This window comes from Lynx canadensis, chromosome A1, assembly GCF_007474595.2.
Source record: "Lynx canadensis isolate LIC74 chromosome A1, mLynCan4.pri.v2, whole genome shotgun sequence".
Classification (NCBI taxonomy): Eukaryota; Metazoa; Chordata; class Mammalia; order Carnivora; family Felidae; genus Lynx; species Lynx canadensis.
The window spans coordinates 226789778-226813350 of record NC_044303.2 but is presented as its reverse complement, the minus strand read 5'-3'; the positions used below and the strand labels follow the sequence as shown (position 1 = coordinate 226813350).

General features: G+C 40.4%; 1 protein-coding gene across 2 annotated transcripts in view; it reads right to left on the bottom strand.

The window, feature by feature from the left end:
- Positions 1-23573, bottom strand: part of RETREG1 (reticulophagy regulator 1) — a 130272-nt gene continuing 106699 nt past the window's right edge. For both annotated transcript variants that reach the window (XM_030332266.1, XM_030332275.1), the window contains 6 exons: positions 12056-12182; positions 9563-9647; positions 7738-7875; positions 6872-6936; positions 6498-6624; positions 1-3776 (listed from right to left, as the gene is read on the bottom strand). In XM_030332266.1, the coding sequence (XP_030188126.1) occupies positions 3277-3776; positions 6498-6624; positions 6872-6936; positions 7738-7875; positions 9563-9647; positions 12056-12182 (1042 nt within the window). In that variant the 3' untranslated portion in view covers positions 1-3276. The remainder of the gene's footprint in view (positions 3777-6497; positions 6625-6871; positions 6937-7737; positions 7876-9562; positions 9648-12055; positions 12183-23573) is intronic.

Genomic DNA, 23573 nt, shown 5'->3' with positions numbered 1-23573 from the left:
CTTTTCATCTTTTTATTCCATAGCATTTATTGGATTACGAGGCCAATATAGTGCCAGTCCCACTGAAATAACTTTAGAGTTTTCTTATAAGCAGATACTTATTGATTGACTTTGTTTTAATGTTTGAAAAGATGGCGAAGTTGAAACACAGGCAGGAAAAAACTTCACTGTCTTGGTTTTATATAGCCTTTTTCTCCCCTGAAAATGCTTCAGACGTTTTTCCATTTATTCTAAAAACATCCCTGTATGACAGAATAGTTTGCTTCCTAATTTTATTAATGACCTCTCATCCCACCTTAAATGCTGCAATGGAAATGGAGGAATAATACACAAAAATATAGTTCTGAGACCTTCTAGCTTCATCATGACTCAAATGACCTATGAAAACAGTAAGTGTTTTCAGAATAATTTCCTATCTTGTAACGAATATAGCTGGAGTGATGTAAAGAACTACATCAACCAAAATTATAAACAGAAAAGGAAAACGTTTAAGTCACTTTTTTTTTCTTGACTGTAGATTTGCTTCTTGCCTAAAATCGCTAGTACACTGGCATTTGCCATTTTTTTAAAAGGAAAAAAGTTGCACTTACTTCAAATATATGAGTGATATGCCTAAATATGTTGAGGATGTTTGCTAATTGCAAAGCCTTATAAATGTTTCTTTTCCTAATATTCTGCCACACTAGAAGGGGGACAGTTTTTAAAAATCACATTTGAAGATTTTTAGGGTAAGAAAAAGCAACGATGATCCAGAATGAGAGTATAAACACTGTTTTAGGCCTGGATTGACCTTCCAAAGCAAGCTTGAACTTCTGAGCCCTGCTTTATCGTTTTAGGTCAAAATGCATGATCGGTGTGTGTTCTTCCCATTGTCCGGTTTTGCTCATCATTTTCTATAGGAAGAGAGCAAAGCATTTTTCTACAATTCCTTTACGATAATAATAAAAAAAATCCACGTTTCACCTTTTAATGAATGCAGAAATCCTCATGATAAGGGATAAATAGTTCCCAGGGTACTGGATCGGTCACCAGGGTTTATTGTTACTATATCTTGAAATCAGAAATATATCCCCCAACACACACACACACACACACACACACACACACACACACACACACCTTCAACATCCGTTTGTCTGAATTAAGAGTACCATTATCAAAGAGTATCAATTGTGTGAGTCTGTAATCACTTATGTTCTTGAATAAATAATATTGAAGTACACGTATGGTTATAATGCTACTCTCCATAGAGAGCTAGTATGTCTTCTCAAAAGTGTTACACATTTTTCTACCCTACCAACCTTGCCATCCCCAAACCCCTTTTAATATCTTTATGGCTTATACCACCAACTCTTGAGTTTATCTTCTTGCAAGCTTGTCCAGTGACTTTTAACACGTTTTAATTACTTGGATCAATCTTCTTGTGTTCCCCTCAGTGAAGAAATTGAAATGACCTGTACACTTTTTTGACTTAATGGCCACAGATGCTTTTTAAATGCAGAAACATGCACATTAAAAATTTAAAAAAGAAGAATCCTGGTGACAACTATTTTATAAATATGTGACTGTATTTTTCTTTGTGTCCAGAAACTTGTATTGAATAGAATTCAGGTATATTCCTCCCTAACCCACACAGTTCATTGATCTAACACCAGGTTTTCATTTGTACCAAAATGGGCAAGATAATGAAGGCACAGGCTCACTTTGTATCAATAAAGGACATCAAACACAGTCATGAGGCACTGATGACATATAAGCATAGTCAATCACAAAAAGCAAGTGTTCAAAGTCCTCAGTAACTTTTCTCCCTTTAACATTTGGCAAAATTCAGTCTAGATATTTTAATACCTCAGAAAGAAAAAATAAATAAGAGATGCTACATTAAAACATAAGACTACCTACAGTCTTTAGAAATATAAGAAAAGGGTAAAACGAAGGGAAGAGACCACAGATTTCCTTCCTTTCTGAGGGTCTCAGATGTCTGCATGCGTCTGTAGAAATGCCAGCTGTACCTGAAGACTGAAGGGATTGTTGGTAGTTGGCTGACATGGTCCCTCGACACTATTAAAAGTTTGTATCACAAAAACAAAATTAGCTTGATTTCTGCTAAGTGTTTTGTTAAAAGCCTAAGTCAAATTTGGTTATTTAAAGGTGATCTAAAAAAGTTTAAAATAAAGGAAGAATATATTCTAGCTTCCCAATGAGAAACAGGTTACATATTTAGACTTCAATAGCAAATAAATACACCTTAAAGCCAAGCAAATTTCTCTCCTTTAGGAGACTCTAAGACAGACTACGAAAACAGTTCTTGTCTCTCTACCGCTGATGACAACGCCACTCATAGAACGTATCAGGAACTAATTTCACAATTTTAAGAGACTTTTTCTATGACATAATATGAAAGATGAGGGTGTAACTTAGGTCTGAGCAGGCAGAACATATCTGCACTTCATAACATCTCTATTACAAATATATGACAGTTGAACAACAAAACACAGCCCAACCTCTGTTTACATCAAAACCACTGTCTATGTGATATATAATTACTTGCTTTCGATGGGTTAATACCACCCATTTGCAAGACCAGAGCTGGTAGTCCATGGAGCATGCCATTTATAGGTAAGCCTAAGTCTATAACTGCAGAAATAACATGGAAATGTATCAGCCTATCCAAAGTAGTTAAATATATTTTTAAAATTTTCTCCTAAGAAATTAATTTTGCTAATATTTCCCAAGTCCTCCACCTGAAGATACCTTGATGATTTTTGGTTTTTCACATCAGAATCTACCAAAATTTTTTTAACTGTTTCCAAGTATCGGTAACAAAGGAGCTGATACCGCATGTATTCACCAACGAATTGTTAATATTTCAGTGAGTTACAATAAAGTTTTTGCATGCCTGAAAAGTTAATTGTAAAGGAAAAATAAGGAATACTTGTAGGAGGATCTCAATAAGTTGGTGTTTTGCTTTAAAAACAACTTCTAATATTCATCTCTGATAACACAGCATGTATATATGTGTATACAAAGTTCATTTCCATGCTTATTACATAAAAATAACTATAGGAAATATCAGTCTATCAGTATCAGCTGATATAGATCCAATTAATTCACTGCAGAAGGGAAAATAAGAAAAACAATCTGAAGTAATCAGTAAAGCCCACAGTTCAAAAAATTTTTTTTTCCTTTTCTTTTTTTTCTTTTTTTTTTTTTTTGCATTGTTTATAATTTTTTGGTAGTTTTATCTGTGCTGTGTTGAACAAGTTGATTCCCAGACTAATGGCCTCCTCCGAGTAGATTTGAAAGGAAGCCCGAAGCCTTCTTACTTTGCTGTGCTTCTGCTTCTTGGTCTTGTGCAAGTCCCAATTCACTCTCAATTTGATCAAGCTCTGACTGGTCAAGTAGTTCAAAGTCATCACCTTCTTCAGTGTCTGTGTCGTCTCCCAGGCTGGGGGCAGCCTGAGAGAGTGCTTGCTTCGCGGCGCCCTCTAACTGCTCTTTGATGGCAGCTGTCACTGCGGCTGTGATGGCGTCCCCGGCCAGGTTGCGCATCAAGTGAAAGGTTTGGTCACTGCTCAGCGGAAGGGTGAGGCCAGCGGCGGACTGCCTCTCTTTGCTTGCTCTGGGACCGCTGTCCAGCTGCTCCTTTTTTCTCCTGAGCTCAGTGGGCAAGCCAAGGCTGAATTCATCTTCATCGTTTGTTCCCATGCCATTTTCTACAGATGGAAAATCGGAAAGGTCTCGAGAGAAAACTTCTTCGCTAGGCCGGTCGAGATCTGTGGAATGTGTAACAGAAGTTCATGCTTAAGCACCGTGATGAATCTGAAATGAAAGAACTGTCTAAAAGATAATCTGCTGTCCATCCCACACTCTAGGCAAACCTGACCATCTCTCTACAAGTGCACAAATTCCACATGTCCCCCCTACATCCTTAGTTTTCCTCTTAAGTACAAAACAGTGTATGTAATGACTTGATGTTAGTTTTTATTTAAATTCCAATGAATTAACATACAGTGTATTAGTTTCAGGTGTACAATATAGCGATTCAACACTTACATATAACACCCAGTGCTCATCACAAGTGCCCTCCTTAATCCCCATCACCTATTTAACCCATGCCCCTACCCACCTTCCTCTGGTAACCATAAGTTTGTTCTCTATTTTTTCATTTGAGAGAAAGAAAGAGAGAGGGAGAGGGAGGGAGAGAGAGAGGGAGAGAAGAGAGGGAGGGAAGGAGGGAGGGAGGGAGGGAGGGAGGGAGGGAGGGAGGGAGGGAGAGAGAGAGAGAGAGAGAGAGAGAGGATAACCCAAGCAGGCTCCTTGCTCAACCTGGAGTTGGATGCAGGGCTTGATCCCATGACCCTAGCTAGGATCATGACCCTAGCCAAAATCAAGAGTTGGATGCTCAACCAACTGAACCACCCAGGCACCCCTGTTCTGTATTTTCAGAGTCTGTTTTTTGGCTCCCTCTTCTTTCCCCCCTTTGCTCATTTGTTTCTTAAATTTCACATATGTGTGAAATCATATGGTATTTGTCTTTCTCTGACTTATTTTGCTTAGCATAATACTCTCCAGCTCCATGCACGTTGTTGCAAATGGCAAGATTTCATTCTTTCTAATGGCTGGGTAATATTCCACTGTATACATGTACTGAAGTTTTAAATGTTCATCATAGACAAAAATTTCATCCTGCCCCAGGGAGGGTATTAGCTTTAAGCTAATGTGGATATGTATGCTGTATGATCACAAAGTAAAAACAATATATTTCAACTGGAGGTTTTCATGGATTCTGGTACAGCAGATGGTATTATCCTGGCCCAGCATTTTCATCCGTGAAGATCTATCTCAGCATCTGTAACCGATGTTTGTTTAAAGCAATGAATCAAAAGAAAGTATCGCTCCTTCTATTCCATGTTCAACCTAAGAGCTTACGGAAACATTTCGCTTTCCATAAATATAGCTGAAAGTGACCATATCCTGTCTACCAAACTCGTGTCCTGAATATATATCGGATCACTTAAGATTTGGGACGTTTGAAAGCAATGTCAGGTTAGTAGGCAGACAGCGGTTTTATTGTTTTTCACTTTCCATAGAAAATCTTTCAGTGTAACAGTTAACTCTTTACAATAGTAACTGGAAGTCTTCAATTTAATTAAAGCCTTCTTTGTGGGGGGCATGACTGCTGCCCCTTTTGTTGTGTAAGTCTGAGACAGAATGCTTAAGAACAACGGGTTTGTTATCCTCATCTTGATATGTAGGGCTTGTACAGCGTGAGTGTTCCTTTTCTTTTCTTTTTTTTTTTTTTTTCAGTAGACCCTAAACCCAAAGTGGGCCTTAAACTCATGACCATGAGTCGCATGCTCTACCAACTAAGCCAGCCAGGCACCCCGTGAGTGTTCTGATACACTTGAAAGTTGAGGAAATTGAGGTCCACAGAAATCATGTCACCTGTTCAAGGTCACACAGTTAGTTAATGACCAAGGCAAGACTACGCTTGGGTGTCCCAATCTCCAAGCCTGTCTTTTCTCAAACACTGTATGGCCTCCCTCCTCCTCTAGAAAAAGAAAGTACGTTCTTGCCTGTAAAAACACATATAGAACAATTCATAATCTTCCAGTGTAATCTCATATATTCAATATATGGTTAAAATGACCCGAAATAATCCAAGGAGACTAGCAAAAATTAACTTACTGTACAAGACTGTCTCTCTGTTTTAAACTTATTTATCCTAATTAAAAAAAAAAAAAAAAAAAAAGAACTAACTTTGAAGAAAACCATGAGAAACCATGGAGTCAGCTTCGGATTTGGGGAACTTGTCCTCCATACTTTAATCCTCTTTGATGGGGACCAGCCCTGAATACACAGGATGAAAGTGTCTCTTCCCCTCCTTCCACTGTCGCCATACACAATGCCACCAGACACTTCACAAGTTCATTGTTTTCACTGTCGGTTGTTTATTTGTTTTGAAAATAAAGGCAGATTTGGATACTGACTGGCTTGGATTTTTTTCTCTATACTTTTAAAAAAGGAATAGCTTTTGAGGTACGATTCACAGATCATAAAGTGTACACATTTCAAGCGTACAATTCAGTGGTTTTTAATATATTCACAAAGTGGTGCGACCATCCCCACTATCTAATGCCAGAACATTTACATCGTGACGAAAAACCCACACTAATTACCAGTCACCTTTCCTCCTTCCCCCAGCCCCGGCAGCCACTAATCTACTTTCTGTCCACATGGATTTGTCCATCCTGGACATTTCCTATAGATGGACTGACACCATACGTGGACTTGTGCGTCTGGCTTCTTTCATTTAGCATAATGTTTTCAAAGCCCATCCATCTTGTGGCATGTGTCACTACTTTGTTTTTATAGCCAAGTGACACTCTATCGTGTAGATATGCCGGATTTTGTTTATCCACTCAGCAGTTGACAGAGGTAAATATTTTTGCATGTGCTAATAATAATAAGGGCACGCAGAAATGTGAGCATACCATCAGAAGTGTCTGTCTGTGGAGTGTATCCTTCTGAAAGGTTGAAGGTCCCATTGTCAGTCCAGGAGACCTCAGATACGTCCGTGTCAGACACAGACAACTCTTTAGCAGCAACCGTGAGGCTAATCTGTGTTGAGATAAATAGCAGTGGCACATTTTAAACTTCGGACAGAAATCTTTTTCAAAACTCCATATGAACACCAAAAAATGTCAGAATAATAAAAACCAGATGAGTAATTTTCCTTTTGAAACTGTTCAGTCATCTTAGAGGAATGAGAGGAGTCTATTAGGAAAATCATTCAGCTTGAGGGCATGGAAGTAAACTTAACAGTCAAACCACCCAGGAACAAACTGAAAACTAAACAAAAAAATACCTTAGGACAAAGAGCTGAAAGGTCTAATTCACTGTCATCTTTGTGACTTTTTTCTTTATCTGCTTCTGTTGAGAGAAAATTTAGAGGCTTTCAGTTTCCTAGACAGTACATTTCATTCATTATACAGTGGTATCCTGACCCCGCATTCCTCACGGTCTCCAATGCTCCCATATAATCAAATGTTTGCACACGACGTATTTGCAAAAGTTTGATTTCCAAGGGAAATGGTCCATAGAGTGGTTCTCGTAGTGTGGTCCCTGAACCAGCAGCATCAGCATCGCTGATCTGATGGAACTTTTTAGAAATGCATATGCTCAGGCCCCGCCCTACACCAACTGAATCTGAAACTCTGGGGTGGGGCCCAGAAATCCAAGCTTTAACAATCCCTCCAGGTGATTCTGATGCTTGCTAGAGTTTGAGAATCTATAAAGTCATAGGCCAAGTTCAGTAGTGAATAATGATTACATTCATTTTTCCTCTGTTTTCTTTTCCTCCCCTTGTTCTCTCAATCCCCTTACACTGCTCCCACGCTCTCAGCCCTAGTGTTGTTTTTTTTTTATTTGCAATAGTCCACACCAAAATAAAATAACTTACATGAAAGAAATCATAAATAGCAAATACAGAATTATTGAATCCTTTTCTCCTTCCCCTGACAATTTGGATCAAAAAGTAAATTTCTTGTATGTTCGAGAAAAAAATAAAAGCCTAAATAGGCAAAAGCTGTATTACTGTGGGGGATTAGCTTCTGTAATAATATGCAATAAAAGGCTAAAAGCGCCTTGAAATGTATTAAAATTGATTTCATAATAAATAGCCAGCTGATGTCTGATTCCATGCACGGTATCTAAAATTCAAATTTTACCTACCAGATCTCTTACGTTTCTTCTGATTAATATATTCTCCAATTCCAAAATCTAGTTTCAGCAGAACTGACTTGATTTTGCTGTATATTTTTTGTCCAATATCATTACACTTAAACAGTGGACACAAAAATGCACACAATACTGAAACATAAGAGGGAAGAGAACGTAGGTAAGATGGCCTTCCTTTCAAAAGGCTACATCTTAGTATTTCACAAAAATATTTCAGTTTCCTTTCTGACAAATGCAAGTGTTTTACTTCGAGAAATGCTTCTGTGAAGTAAGCTCATAATTTGTATTCTTCCTCCCACAATGAAAACATTTTCTCCTGTGCGCATGTGCACGTGTGTGCATACCCACACTATGCTTAAGGTCATTGTTTTCAAAGACTTGCTATCATATCAACTTCCTCCTTTCAATTCTTTCAGCCTCAACAATTACACAAAGCTTACATGCTTTCTTGACAACAGTCCTGGATTAAAATCTCCATTCTACTTATGTGTTAAATAAGCCATTTCACTATAGGAGAGTTATTATCTATTAGCCTCTCATCAGTAATATTGGGATAATAACATCTGTTAGGGCTTTGTGACGAATAAATGAGGCCAACGCGAACCATCTGAATAATGCCTTGCCCATATCAGACTCTCCTTCCCTGGCTCTTTGTTCCTTTACTTCCTAAACAAGGCAGATCAAGGGCTGATATGTACATGAGTTCCACGTGGGAGAATGGATGTAAGCTTGGATCAGCTGCCATGGGTGTTATGCACCAGGAACGCAAAAAGAAACGAAGATGGACACCATGAATGTATTGTATTCCCTGGTGTTTATTTCTTTGTTGTTGTTAGAAAATGTGCCCCTTTACCTTTTAAATAGGAGTTGCAAACTCCAATATCACTAGAAGCCAAGGAAGTATATGTACATTTTAAAAGCCGGTGTAAGAAAAACAGGGAAATATGAGGCTTAGTTAAATGGAGAGTGCCTGTCCCATCTCAAGGTGGCAGCACCAGATCCTATTTTCCAAGCCAAGCTGGAAATCTATACTTTTTTACAGCATTTTGGAGTTGTATTTGACATACAATAAACTGTACATATTTAAAGTATACGGTCGGACACATTTTGCCATTAGCATACAACTAAGAAACCATCACCACAATGAAGATAGTGAACATATCCATCACCCCCTGAAGTTTCCTCATCTTCCTATTCATTAATGCTTCCCCTGCCTTTCCCTCCCTCCTCCTCCCTGGGCAACCCTCTGTGTGCTTTGCCGCTGAAGATTAGTTTGAATTACGCATAAATGGAATCATACAGTAAATGTTCTTTTTCACCTGACTTTTTCCCACTCGATCTAATTATTTTGAGATTTAGCCAGACTGTGGCATACATCAACGTATTAGTGCTGAGTGGTCACTGAATGGCTATGCCACAGGTTGTTTACCCATGCCTCTATGGGTGGACGTAAGGACTGTGTTCTGTTTTGGGCTACTACAAATACGGGTGCTGTGAACACGTGCATACGAGTCTTTGCGTAAATGTATACTTTCATTTCTCCTGGGTAAATACCTGGCTGTGGAATAGCTGGATCACGTACAGTTTTTAAGAAATTGCCAGACTGTTACCCAAACTGGCTGGGCCATTGTACCTACCCCCTACCAGTACAGGTCTCTAGGAAAAGGAAAAACCTTTTACAGCAGGAACTTAAAGAAGGATCCATGTGCCTTATAATTAAAAACTCATCCCTCCTCTTCCAAACTATGGAAGGTCCTGCTGACCATTAAATGATACCATATGCATCACATAAATCAGCCGAATGTTCTACTATACTTACACAGTAGATAGCTGAGTATAACCCCAGGAATGTAACTTCCCAAGACCGTAAAAAATGTGCACACACTGCAGACCAGGAGACAAAACTAGAAATGATAGAAACAACATGTGACAGTTATACAGAACTCCCAGACCTTTTTAGAGGACAGGATACACACCCAATTAGTTATCTATATGTGATCTGTCCCGTTACGGCAAACGTTGTTCAAATCGTGTTCTTTTGTACTCGGGTCTGACAAATGACTGCTGTGTTCAACCAGCCTCAGTCCACTTTAACACTTAGTAACCATCATTCTGAGGTTCTAGAAGCTCATTTCTGGCACCGAGAACATCTCCCATTAATCATCCCTGTGGCTCTCTTCCTGCCAGATGCAAGAGAACTGAAGAGTAGTATGTCCCCAGAAACTTTTTTTTACTCGGGATCAGTCACTGAAAATAATGCAGACTGGCAAATAAACTTGCAAGTTCAAACTACTTCTATAAGCTCATCAAAATTCATAAACACAGCAAAATATTACAGAAATTAGAGGCACTTACATAAATATAATTTGCACAGCTGATAAGCAGCTGGGATGAATCCACTGGCCATTACTATCCTCCTTCCTAACCATATCCATCCCTCAGATTGACCCCATTTCTAGGTTACTTAGACACCAGCTGGGAATGAAATGAAATTCCCTAAGTGAAATGTGCTTCATTTCCTTCTCTCTGTCAGTTAGGACCAACAAAATCTTGGTTGTTTTAACAAATTTAAACATCATGATAAAAATGCTCCTATAAAGCCCTTCACAGGTTTTCCTCATCCTACTCTTAAAAATAAACTATCTTTCTTCTTTTGATTCATCTTTAGGTTACGGCATTAAACTGGGAAGCAAAATTAAGGGAATTTCAAAAAGCCATATAAGGAAAGGATACATAACTCCGATCAGTAACTGATTGACACTGAGGGGGTCTAAAATTCAGATTAACTTTGATTTTCCATTCTTTGGCATTGGGTTAATAAATTCACTAGTCAAAAGAACAGAGGAGCTTACGCAACAAAATTAGGAGCTGTTTCTGAAGCAGCAAGGCCGTTGAAGAATACAGAATTCTCATAGCAAAATGGAAGAGGAAAGACCATAAAAGTTGAAAGAATAAGTCTATGAAAGCATGACCGTATCCAGAATTCAGTTTCAGAAAGAGATTTCATACTATCCACTAGATTTGTAACATCATCATGTTAAGCCAACTGACTTAAGAGCACATTAGGACAATCCAACACACAAATTTTATGTTCAGAATCTTCTAAAAATGTGTTTAATCATGTCAGTGATTTTGATGATTTGATGATCAATAATCATCAAAAATGCAACTCTCCCTCGCCACCACATGAGTATCTATTCTAAGAATTACCTTCAGTGATTAAAAAAAAAATCCATGCATATACAACATTGCCATTTTAATATGCTCAAAATATGTCTAAACATAATTCTATTCCTCAATACTACTGAAGTTAAGAGATTGCCCATACATGGTACAACCAGAGGGATTTTTAGGCTGTACCAACATTCCTAGGCTCTTCCTTCCAACTACAGGCAGAGGTTCAAGGAACTCAAACACAGACATAGAAGTGCAAGGTTCTGTTGATGGTTCTGCCCTTAAACCCATGCTCTCACCATCACAGCTGAAGCCGCCTCGACACATCCAAGTACTCCAAAGGTGTGCACCACATAATCCCTTCCAAACCACTTTCGAACCTTCTCCCCAGGGGTTTGCATCGTAATTGGAAAAACACTCATTCCATTTACATCATCCCTATGAGTGTCTTTGCCAGAGGTTTTCTTTCTTAAATAAGTCTTAAATAAACCAAGAATCTCTACTTTTTAGACTAAAAGGGAGACTCAGTTATCTCCAAAAGCATCCTCAAAGGACTATCTGTTCACTTCATCTCCTTCTGACTTCAACACTGGCCTACGTAATATAAACTGACATTTTTTATTGAATTGTAACTGACATGCAATATTATATGAGTTTCAGGTGTACAACACAGTGGTGAGTTTCATCACTGGAAGCTGGTACTTCTTAATCCCGTTCACGTATTTTGCCCATCGCCTTGCCCTCTTCTCTCTGGCAACCACCAATTTGTTCTCTGTAATTGTATGTCTTTTTTTTTTAATGTGTCTGCTTTTAAACTGAAATTCCTCATAAGATATTTTTTTCTCCTCGGTCTGGCCCATAAGACCAATCACCATTCATTTTTGTTAATGAGTTAGATAAATATGCATAAAATAGAAAACTAACACAATTTCAATATATAAAGTTGAGGATTTTCTAGGGCTAACACACTAACATTTCTGAACCTTGCTAATGTCAGCTTCATGGCATGTGTTCCTAGCATATTATATCCAGGATTGGAGAACCCTTACAAGCTGGTACATTAGGTTAATTCATTCGTTTCCAATTTATTGCACATTTTAAAGCACACACAGTCATTCTCCTGTACTGAAAGACTTGCCTTGCCGGGGCTCTGCTGTTTAAAAAGAGACATTTCTTGAAGAAATAAGCTGAAATTCATCCATGATTCTGCAATACAGTGGCTGAGCCTCGGTCTTTCATCCGGTTTGGAATTGATAACTTCCCAGCTAAAGAGAGAAAAAGAAAACAATGAGTTTTAGCTGAACTTCTAATGATCCATTCAGCATTGCCTGTTTCAGCAAATATTTCTGGAGCACCTATTATTGGCCACACTCTCTGGAAACGACCTGCGAATTCAGAGGTGAACCAGCCAGATACCTGTCGGATGAAGCGGACGCCCTGAGAGAAGAGATACAGGCTGAACAACTAACTACACGATTATCCCATTACAATGAAGGGATCGCTGAGGGAGAGGTATAGGGCGGGGGCTTTGGGACATCTCTGAAGTCAATTCTGTGCTAACATCTGGATTAGTAGTAGTTTATGCCGAGGGCTCGGAAGAGTTCCAAATAGCACAGTGTACAACATACGAAGAGACCTGGAGCCAGAAGGAGATAGTGACACTATCCCACAGGGCCCCGCGTGTGGCTCCGCAGAGTCGGCCAGAAGAATAACACTGCCTGAAGCCGGGAAGGTGAGATAGGACCTCATCGTACTGGGCCTTGAGGGACTTGTTAGGAACGTTTTGAACCTTAAGGATAGGGAAGCCACAGTGCTTTTAGAGAAACATTGGCATCCATCTTCTAACCATCATCATCGTCATCAACAATGCCTTTTCAATATATATTCTAGTTGGTCAATTCAACAGAGTCTCAAAGTACTTTGTCTTTTTCTACTGTAACTTCTCCCAATCGTCATGGTAGAATGTGTTGGCTGTGACGCCTGTGTCAGGCATGTGCTGTGTGTCCCTGCCCTCGTTTTCCAGCAGGGACCTCAATAAGCTAACACCAGTAACAATCTCCCCAGGAGGAAGGCATGCAGACACAGGGCATTCCCTCAAATACAATGACATCGAGTTCAAATCCCACTCTTGCAATACTAACTCATCACGAAAATATACCAGTTCAAACAATCTATCGAGGGCCCCCGAATTCATTCATTTAATGGATAATCATTAGTACCTACCCTGTGGAATCTGCTGCCATAGAGCTAAGGATATGGCAATAAATGAATGTTTCTTGTTAGTGAACTATCATCCGAGCTATGACTGCCAGGGAGTCAGGGTGAGAGGATCTCTGGATTCAAATCCAGTAGTCCTAAGACAAATCCAAACTACCCTGGCCCTTAGATGTTCAACTCCCCAGAGACTGTGTACATGTAGGTTCTATTTCTTTTTAATATACCTTGAACACTAAGACAATTTGTAGATTAGATAATTAAATTTCCTTTTTTAATACAAATTTTAAGTTAAAGACATGCATTAAAAAAGAAAAAAAATGTCCTTTTCCTTCCTTTTTATTCCATCAGAGTCAACTAATGCTCTTCCAGAGAGTCACTGAGCTATCATCAGTTCTCCAGGCAGACACTATTCCACGAGGCAGACACTTGCCAAATGATTTCCTGCCTATCATTAGAAAAGAACTTTCGGGGACGTTAAGCTGTTAGGGAGAGAGTGGTTTATGTATTCGTGAACTCTACCCTTCTCTTGAACCACCATTGAGCAAGTCTGTTTTCATCGGTGACCAAATCTAGCACTAGGCTTGCCTACCTCATGAATGATTCCAGACCTATTAAAGGAAACACTAAGTGCACGGAAGCCACTATCTGTAACAGAATTTTGCCAATACGCCTGTTTAACGGGAAAAGATTTTATACAGGAGTGCAAAAACCTGCAAGTGGCAAAGGAAATAAGATTATTAAGGGGCGCCTGGGTGGCTCAGTCAGTTGAGTGTCCGACTTCAGCTCGGGTCACGATCTCACGGTTCGTGAGTTCGAGCCCCGCGTCAGGCTCTGGGCTGATGGCTCAGAGCCTGGAGCCTGCTTCCAATTCTGTGTCTCCCTCTCTCTCTGCCCTTCCCCCATTCATGCTCTGTCTCTCTCTGTCTCCAAAATAAATAAACATTAAAAAAAAATTAAAAAAAAAGATTATTAAACTGTGGCCTCCTTTCTGAGAACAATCTATTGCAAATCAGCTAGGCTAGGCTAGGCCACGCTCTGTTTTGCTGGGACCATACAGTTGACAGAAATCTTTCATTTCTGTTCCCCGCGCATATTTAGTATTTAAAGATTTGGTTGAGCGGTTTGGCAAATATAATTCTAACAAAAATGAATGAAAAACTTACAACGAAATGGTTTATCATTCTCTTAATGATTCAAATGGAATGAATGAACATTTCATATTTTGAATCAAACTTAAAATATATTTTTGTATTTATACAGGATAATGAACAGATAAAGTGAGTTGTGCTCAAGCAATGAAAGGTGAAATAGCACTGGAAATGAATGAACTCTGTTTATATATGAACCTCAGCATCATAATGTTGAGAAGACAATCGCAGAATAACATACGATATTATTTCATTTTTATAAAGCTCAAAATCGTTCTAGCTAAAACATTATTTAGGCAAGGAAATGATTAAAAACAAAAAAAGATTCAGGAAAGTGATTACCTAAGGCATAGGGATGTGTGGGGTAGGTAGGGAATGTGACCAGCAGGACACATGGGAGCTTCTTGGGTATTGGTCATGTTCTATTTCTTAACTTAGATGAAGGTTACATGCAAACTTAACTTACTACTGTCCTTTAAGCTACACACATACACACACACACACACACACACACACACACACACACACACAGATGTATACATACATGGCCTTTACTTGAAAATTTGTTGATACTTAAATGTATAATCATGCTTTTTATTTAATGAATAACATTCTAATGAGTATATCTCACTTCACATTCCATAGTCAAAATAAAAATGTTACTTAAGTTTTTGCCTGAGTTTATTTGTGAAGCAATATTTCCGCTAGCGAAAGGCATAAAAAATAGTTTTTGAGTAAGTTGTACTTTATAGATGTTGAAACCTTGTTCTAATACTGACTTTAGGATTCATATCTCAGAAGTGACATGACATTTCTGTACAGTTTTCGCTATTCTAGTAAGTAAATATCCTAAAATTGGAAAGGAGCCTAGTCTAATACTAAATTAACTAAAATTACTTAAATTATCTCTATAGAAATAATGTTATGGTGAAGTCTTCATACAGTTTAAGGTGCTTAATACATATCACAATGACTTAACTGAAAATTTTGTCTTACATTTAAGGATCTTACCTATTTTCCTAGTGGGATTCAGGTGGATATGAATAAAACTCAGTATCCATTCATCCATTACCTTATTCATTTCTTCAATTAAAAGTTATCGAGTTCCCCCTTGGTCTTACATTATACTCAGTGTGTTTGCTATTCTAAACCAACACAAACTGAGTACCCGTAGCCCTGTCCCTCTCTGTGTCTATTTGGTGAGAAGGAGAAAAAAAAAAAAAAAAGAATATTCAACTTGCAAATATTTTCCATAGCCATACAAGGACACTTTTATTAAACTGCCTCCCCTTTGGAAAAAAGGCTTATGTGACAATATTTTAGGGCAATAAATTCCATGGTTATTTATATTTGTATTAACATAATAACCTTAAATAATTCCAATTGATATTTGTGAATTATTGTTACAATCACAAACAGAAATGAGAAATCTATTGTGTAAAACATGAAAATATTATCTAACCAAATAGGTTGTGAAAAGAATAATAAATGAGGAAAAAATGTATAGGTTATGCTGACTAAAATTTGGTGGAAATATGTATGATTTTAAAAATATCCAAACCAAAAGCTAAGAAGAGATACCACTCCACTCTTCTTTAAATGAAGCATGCACCCAGAAGAGTTACTCTCTTGGAATTTCATAATAGTTTGAAAATGTCTAGCGAGTACTCCTGAGTACCACTGGAACATACATTTCTACTGTCTTCCATTATATATAGTCTACCATTAATGGATGTCATGTCACCGAATTTCAATTTAGGTAACACAGCTACATAATGTATAAATGAATATCTAATATAGTAATAAAATTTAGAATGAAACGGGGCACTTAATGTCAGCTTTTCAAAGTCTCATTTTGCAGATGAGGAAAGTGAAACCCAAGTCTTCTCAGCTAGTTCGGGGCAGAGTCATGACCTGTGGCCAAGACTCCTGATTTCCAGTAATTCTTGTTCCTTTAAAACATGTGCCCTCTTCAAAGACTGGGTAAATCCAGTGACCTCCCTTGAAGAGATGACATGTAATTTAGAACAAGGAGGAACATTCTATGTTCCCCCTCACTCTTTTCCAGAGTAGAGAGGAATGAGGTGTGACTGACCAATATCAACACGGCATCGTGAGGACCCACCCTTTCCAGGAAAAAAGAACACTTCCTGTGCAGAATCCAAACACTTAGCAGAGACTAAGATTCATGCTTAGCGGTTAGCTGATGTTTGAACACAGATGATGTACACGTACACACAGAGTTGCTACATAATGAAACTCTAGGTTTTCCTGGAGAGCCTCATCTGGAAAACACATGGCCAGAGAAAGGATCTCCTGTGAATATTGGATGATGCTGGGGAAACAGATCTTTTACATGGTGTGTGGCTGTCTTCCCACCATCCTTGGCGCTGATCAGCACGCAATGTAAGGCCCAACTAACAAAAACAGAGGTTTAAAAACAATTTGAGGCTTTACTGAATTCTTAACCCAAGAGTGTAAGTCTTCTAAGATTGAAGCTCATCCGAGGGAGAAAATTAGTTACTAATGGCTTCAGTATAAGATTCCAGGGTTTATCTCTTTCCCCTTTAGTTTGAGAGAGAACATGCATTTTCCAGTAAGGTTCCTTGGTCCTTCCTCCCCAGCCCCCACCTGACCCCCAGCTGTCTTCCAGCTTTCTCTGTCACTCATGCCCCCCTTAAGGAGTGAACCTGCTGCATGTTCCACAAGCCACAAGTTCTGCAAGCCACAAGATAAGGATCAGTTAAGAGTCCCTCCCTCATGACCGTTCTCCCCAGCTTCCCATCCTCTCGGTGGATCCAATTCAAGTGGCTTCCCTGTCCCCTCATGGCTTTCAAATGGGCTTTGCCCAAGGATCTGCAGACGTGCAGTGCTTTCAAGAAAAGGTACCCAAGCTAAGGCCCTGGCAGATTCCATTTAGTTACCATCTCCTTCCAAATAACAAAAACTAAAGGGCGGATTTTTAACAAAGCACATTCTGCACGGGCAAGGTAAGCAATTATTTGCCAAGGAACCCTAAGCCAGGTGAAGTGCTTTTTCAGCAGCTGAAGAATTTATGGTTTTACCTGCCTGCGAAAGTCTAAGGAGAATAAAAATGAGGAAGATGGCCCCTTAGACAAGCAGCCTCACTTTGTCACAGAAGGGAGCTGAAGCTTCCTAGTAGAATTTAAAGCCAATATCCTTCTTTCTGCCATTCTTTCTGCCTCCATATCCTTATTAGAAATCGATTAAGTATGTACATTAGGGGATCTGGCCAAATTAATCCCTTTAGAGAGTTCCCACACTGAGTGTGTATGAACCCCTAGGGCACTGTATAAATAGCAGGCCTGGGGTAAAAAGCTCAGAAATCTACATTTTTAGTAAGTGTCCCAAGTGGTTCAGAGGCAGCTATTTCTAACCCAAAGCACCACTGCAAGAAATACCCCCATGAGAAAGTTACATAGAAATCCTGGTTCAAAAACAGAGACAAGAGGAGAATTTGCTTTAGACAAGATGAAATATTGGGGATCCAAGACCAAAGAGGCTGGAGATGGCAGGACAGAGTGTGGGGGAGTCCAGCCTGCAGAAAGAATGTTGGCCATGTGCGGGGGTCCTGGTCTTCAGCTGAGGGCTATGGTACACATGCATGAGGAGGAACACGCCATCAGAAGGGATGAGGGGGAGCAGGCTCCTGGGTCCTGGGTCCTGGACCGGGAATCACGCCTGGTCTCACTGACCAGAGTGGAAAACCTCAGAAGTCACAGACGTCGGGTAGAATACTCAGAAGGGTCTTGCATCAGTAGCAGAATAATTAGTCTTCTCTAAAGGCTGCTCTGACCATCAAAGCCTTAAAAGCAAGCTCCAAAAGGATCAAACTGATTTAAAGTAATCTCACTGTGTCATGTGTAGAAATACAAAGTGGTGAATTTTTGTTAAGAGCCAAACAACTCACATGGTCAATATATATCTCAATAAAAAATAATGTCGACATTTTGTATTAAAAGTCAAATTTGTTTCTGTAGAGGTTAATGGCCACAGACATGAAATCTGGAGGCACCTGAATTTTAGAATGCAGCACACAGGCTCCTCCATTAGGGGGTTCTAGAAGACAGAAATGTGACACTCCTATGCTCTTTAAAAATAGATCGCAATTCAGTAAGAGCATGTGCTAGCAGCTGGTTTCATCTCTTCTGCCCAAAGAGTCTCTGAGCACTAGAATATATAACGCTGAACAAATGGATCTTTGGCAGAGTGCACATAACCTCTCTCTGCACCATTTCCTTTCCGTTCATTTCCCTAAACACGCACGGAGTACAGGGCACGCTGTTAGACGCTGTTCCCAGCTCCGGGGTTTTAGTGATGCCTAAGGCACAGCCCCAACCAGTAAGTGAAAGTTTACATGGGACCCCAAAATAATCACACACACACACACACGACACAGAAAACTCACCTTTATAAAATGATATTTACTTGCATCTAGGGCCAATGGGGAGAAAAACAGAACTTAAAACACAGCTGGGGATTGGATGAGCAAGGAGGATCTAAGACTGCCTTTGCATTAGTGTATACTTTACAGGACAATGGATCTTTCTAGCATATTCCAGGGAGCTTAAGTCAAAATATTTTTTATAACTGGAAGTTATTTTTCTAAAGCAAAAAAAAAAATAGATTATTTAATATCTCAAACTTGAAATTCCTTCACATATTTCTGGAGTTCCTTCACATATTTAGAGTTGAGGAGGTCGCTAGCAACGAGACACAGGCGAGGCAACCCAGGGTGGGTGGAGAGACGGAGAAGGGACAGGGAGCCAGGGTGGGGGCATGCTTGCTTGCGTGAATGCTTCCCAATGGTCTGGTTTTGGTTCTTGATTCTGTCAGGCCCAAGAGAAAGGCCCGAGGCAAAGCCATCCATGGACATCCCTCTGTGGAAGCCAAGGCCCTTCTGCCTTAGGCTGACTTCAGTTTGGTTTCTGGCATTTTCAACACAACATAAAGTGCCATATATTTCAGTAGGAGCGGTGGAGAAGTAGACTATATTTTAAATTACAAGGCAGAAGCAACAATCTCAAAAGAGTCATGGAATGAGATTACAGAGTTCTGTCTTACTTACAGCGGAGGACATTGAGGCCTAGACACATTAACTCCCTTGCTCAAGGTCACAGAACTAATCCCCAGTGGAAGAGGCCCCCACTGCATGAAACTGAGAATGCTCCTAATGTGCAGTGAGATGCAGGAAGAACACTCTGGACTGGAAGACGGGGGTCATTGCAAAGATGAGGAGGAAACAACAGTAGAGGAGTAACAAGCGAAGGATCTGGAACCCCTAAATGCCAAGCCGCCGAAATAAAACTTCTGAAACGCAGCTCTGGTTCCCAGGTGAAACTGAGGACCCAGGGGTTCAGATGCCTGTCTTCCGTCTCCACCACGTCAGCTGTTTCTAGTTCAGGTCCCACAGAGTGATTCCACAGCGTGTGGCAATGGTGACCATGTCCAGTTACCACGCGCTGAGCATTCCTGGGCCAGACTCTCAGGTGTTAAGCACTCTGTGCATTTCCCACTGGGTCCTCTCCACCTGAGCCCCAGCCCGGCCGCCATCAGTACCACACCTGCAAGGTAGGGACTGGAGGGCCTCCAACGTCTAGTTTACCCAAGAGACAGCAGGGGGAAAAGGGGTAGCAACCTGCCAGAGCCCCTGCTGCGGACAGCGATGGCACCTTCTCACACGAGAAGGGTCTTTGGCAGCAATTTTCAATTGTAATTTATGTTTGTCAGGTTGGCTTCCCCATTAGACTTTCAGTTCCATAAAGGAATTCACAGGCACGGCTCTGTCTTCGGCAGCTAACAGAGCTTGACATCTATGAGGCGATAAAACATTGAATGAATGGGTGTACGCAATAAATGCAAATTAAGATGAAAAAAGAGTATCAAATGTAGTCAGCGGTGGTTATTTAGCGACACCGTGCATGCTTTTTATGGACTTATCTTAATGCTTCTATACCTGACAGAGCAGCAACAATTAGCATGTATTCCCTTAGACACATAAAAATATACAAAATAATCGACAAAAAGCCTTAAAAATTTGGAAACCAACTTTCATTTATATGGAATAGTTTTCGATTCTTTTTCTTGCAAATGGAGAAGTTCATTGTTCCTGTGATGGACAGTTCTTGCGAACTGTCTTCAAAATTAGGCAATTAGGGGAAGTATGTCTCCTTTATTCCAAGAAGCATTCTAAACTGGAAATCAGTGGTGTGTGTAGAATTCCTCCTGGCAAAACGCGGGTCCTAATGTTTGACTTCTCCATGGGGATCCCTGAATCCACGAGCGCCTCCTGCAGACACGACCCTCACAGGACTTGAGAGCATTTGTGACACCCACGGAGTACAGGACTGGGACCCTGTCAACTTGAGTGGGCCAGAATGCCAAGATCAACAAATATCCAACCTTCACGTGGGACAGAGGAAAAGGAGTCCCTTTTTTGTTTTTGTTGGGCAACCTCAAGTCACTGGAGAACATTTTTGGATACTGTTATTTTCTCTCTCTCTCTCTCTCTCTCTCTCTCTCTCTCTCTCTCTCTCACACACACACACACACACACACACACACACACACACACACATTTCTAATCACTTTTTAGATTTTCCACATCTCCAGGAACTCATACTGCAATACTCACCTCCAAAGATGGATAGAAGGATTCTGTCGCACTACCTCTGGAGAATATACCTTATTTCACACTCTTTGATTTTATTTCTATTCATAGGAGTTACAAATGGAAGCCAAGCAATATTTTTCGGGAAGTTGACTACGTCAGTATCCCTTATCGGCAAACTTTTTAAAAAGGATCAGTTAGAGCCTAAATTGTCCCCTACCAACCATGACATACGGCTGCTTCTACCATCACACCTATAAATACGCCTTGGCCGCGAGCCCGATGTAGCTTTTCATTCTCGGCTAGTGACTAACGGTCTCATGCTCTCTGCGGTAGAGAACATCTGTTGATGTTAATTCCTGTCAAATTTTTCTTAGAAAGGTCAGTCAATATCCAGTTACAGATTTTAACATTTCTTAGTGCAACGTGTTAGAATTTTTCTGAATCCCGTGGATACATAATATGTTCCTCCGCGTGCATGCGTGTTCGCGTGAGTGTGTGTAGGCAGAGAAACAAAATAGAAACAGAGATCTGTTTCTCTGCACAAACACTCACAGAATTAGAGCCGTGACAAAGCAAATAAGATGTGTCAACCGGAGGATTAAGTAAGCAAACACGAGATTAAGAAATTACATAGCACTCAACTTGAAACCTGCACTTTCTCAGACCAATTAGCCACGTGAGCAACTCCTCGCGAGGCCAGGGACCAGGAGGCGCCACCGGAGTGCCGGCTTCTTGTGGCCCGAGACGCTGAGCCTCACCTTCCTTGGGGCAACATAGTGTTCTGTTTGGGGCTCTCTTTTTATACCAAGTTTCAAACGAGTCAGAGATGAGTCACTTTGTGAAAAATCCCTTTCCCCTTCCAGATCAATCTTTTTTGTTGTTGTTGTTGTTTATTTATTTTTGAGAGAGAGAGAGAGGCAGAGAGAGAGACTCCCAAGCAGGCTCCACACTGTCAGCACAGAGCCTGACGCGGGGCTCGAACTCACGAATCGTGAGAGCGTGACCTGCGTCACCCAGGCATCCGCCCACCCCCATCAGTGATAATCTGGAAGGCTGGCACTCAACCGCCATCACTCAACTTCTTGTGTTATTCTGGTTTCTATGAACAGATGCCAGTCTGACATTATTTTTCAGCGTTTTCAATTTTGTTAACTTTTCAACAAGTAGACTTTCAGCAGGCCGGGCGAGAACAAGTTAAATTCCATTACTAGCTCCAAACAAGTGCCCACTTGACACAGGCACGAGATTAAACACCCTTTCATTCGTGAATGCCAAGATTTGCTTCAATCACGGGCCCTGGGGGAAGAAAAGGTTCTGCTTTAACCCCAAAGGGCGAATAATAGCTGGGATTCAAGAAACATTCCTCAAGGAAAACAGAAACTGTGATGGTGAGGTGAGTTTGCTAATTCAGATAAACGCCTTTCTTTGCATTCTACTCATGACTCACAATTTCCAGCAAAGTATAATCCAGAATCTGCCGCTGGAGTCAAAAGTTAACATCCCTCCTGTTTCTTTCGCTTTTGGCAGAGTTATAGGAAACCAATATTTCTGTGACAATACAAAAGAACACATTTCTTACAGTGCAAAGACTGTCATTAACAACAGAGCTCCGAGTTTTGTTTTCCAGAGACCTTACCCGCTGCACTGGGCCTGAATACGCAGGTACGAGCCAAATAGACTGAATGATCAAGTTCCGCCCAAGTGCTTTTGTGATGAAGGCCAATTAAAATTAATTTTGCTTGCATAATTCGTTGTCAGTCCTTGTGAAAGAGGGGCCTACCCTGGAATGTGGCGAACCTGGAGTGACCATCAGTCACTGAGATACTTGTTCAAAGTGTTGGGCTGTTAAATTATGGGCCACATTCCCACCTCAGTCCTTTTATTTATTTTTTTTTAATGTTTATTTATTTTTGAGAGAGAGAGAGTAGGGGAGGAGCAGAGAGAAAGGGGGACAGAGGATCTGAAGCAGGCTCTGTGCTGACGGCAGACAGCCTGATGCGGAGCTCGAACCCACAAACCACGAGATCACAACCTGAGCGGAAATTGGATGTTTAACCGATGGAGGCACCCAGGCACGACCTCCCCGCCCCCACCTCAGTCCTTTAAAAGAATACATCTTTCACTTACCTTCATTTTTAAGTCAGCCACTGGATGACATCAGTGGCTTTTAAAGGAACACACCACCAAGAGGATCATCCTTATCAGTCATAGAAAAAATAAGAATCTCATTATGATTTTTTTTTAAAACTTACTTATTTAAGTAATCTCTACACCTCATGTGGGGCTTGAATTCATGACCCCGAGATCAAGAGTCACATGCTCTACCAACTGAGACAGCCAGGCACCCCAAGAATCTCATTATGATCTTTCTTTTAAATGTTTGTTTATTTTGAGAGGGAGGGGGGTAGGGGCAGAGAGAGAGGGAGAGAGAGAGAATCCCAAGCAGGCTCCATGCTGTCAGTGCAGAGCCACACCCTGGGCTCAGACTCATGAACCATGAGATCATGACCTGAGTTGAAATTGAGTCGGACGCCCAACCGACTGAGCCACCCGGGCGCCCCTCACTAGGCGGTCTTAATGCTCGCTAAACCTTCAATCTTCTTCCCTCGAGAGCAGATTTTGAGAACAAGCTATTGTGTGACTACTGTGCGCGTTCA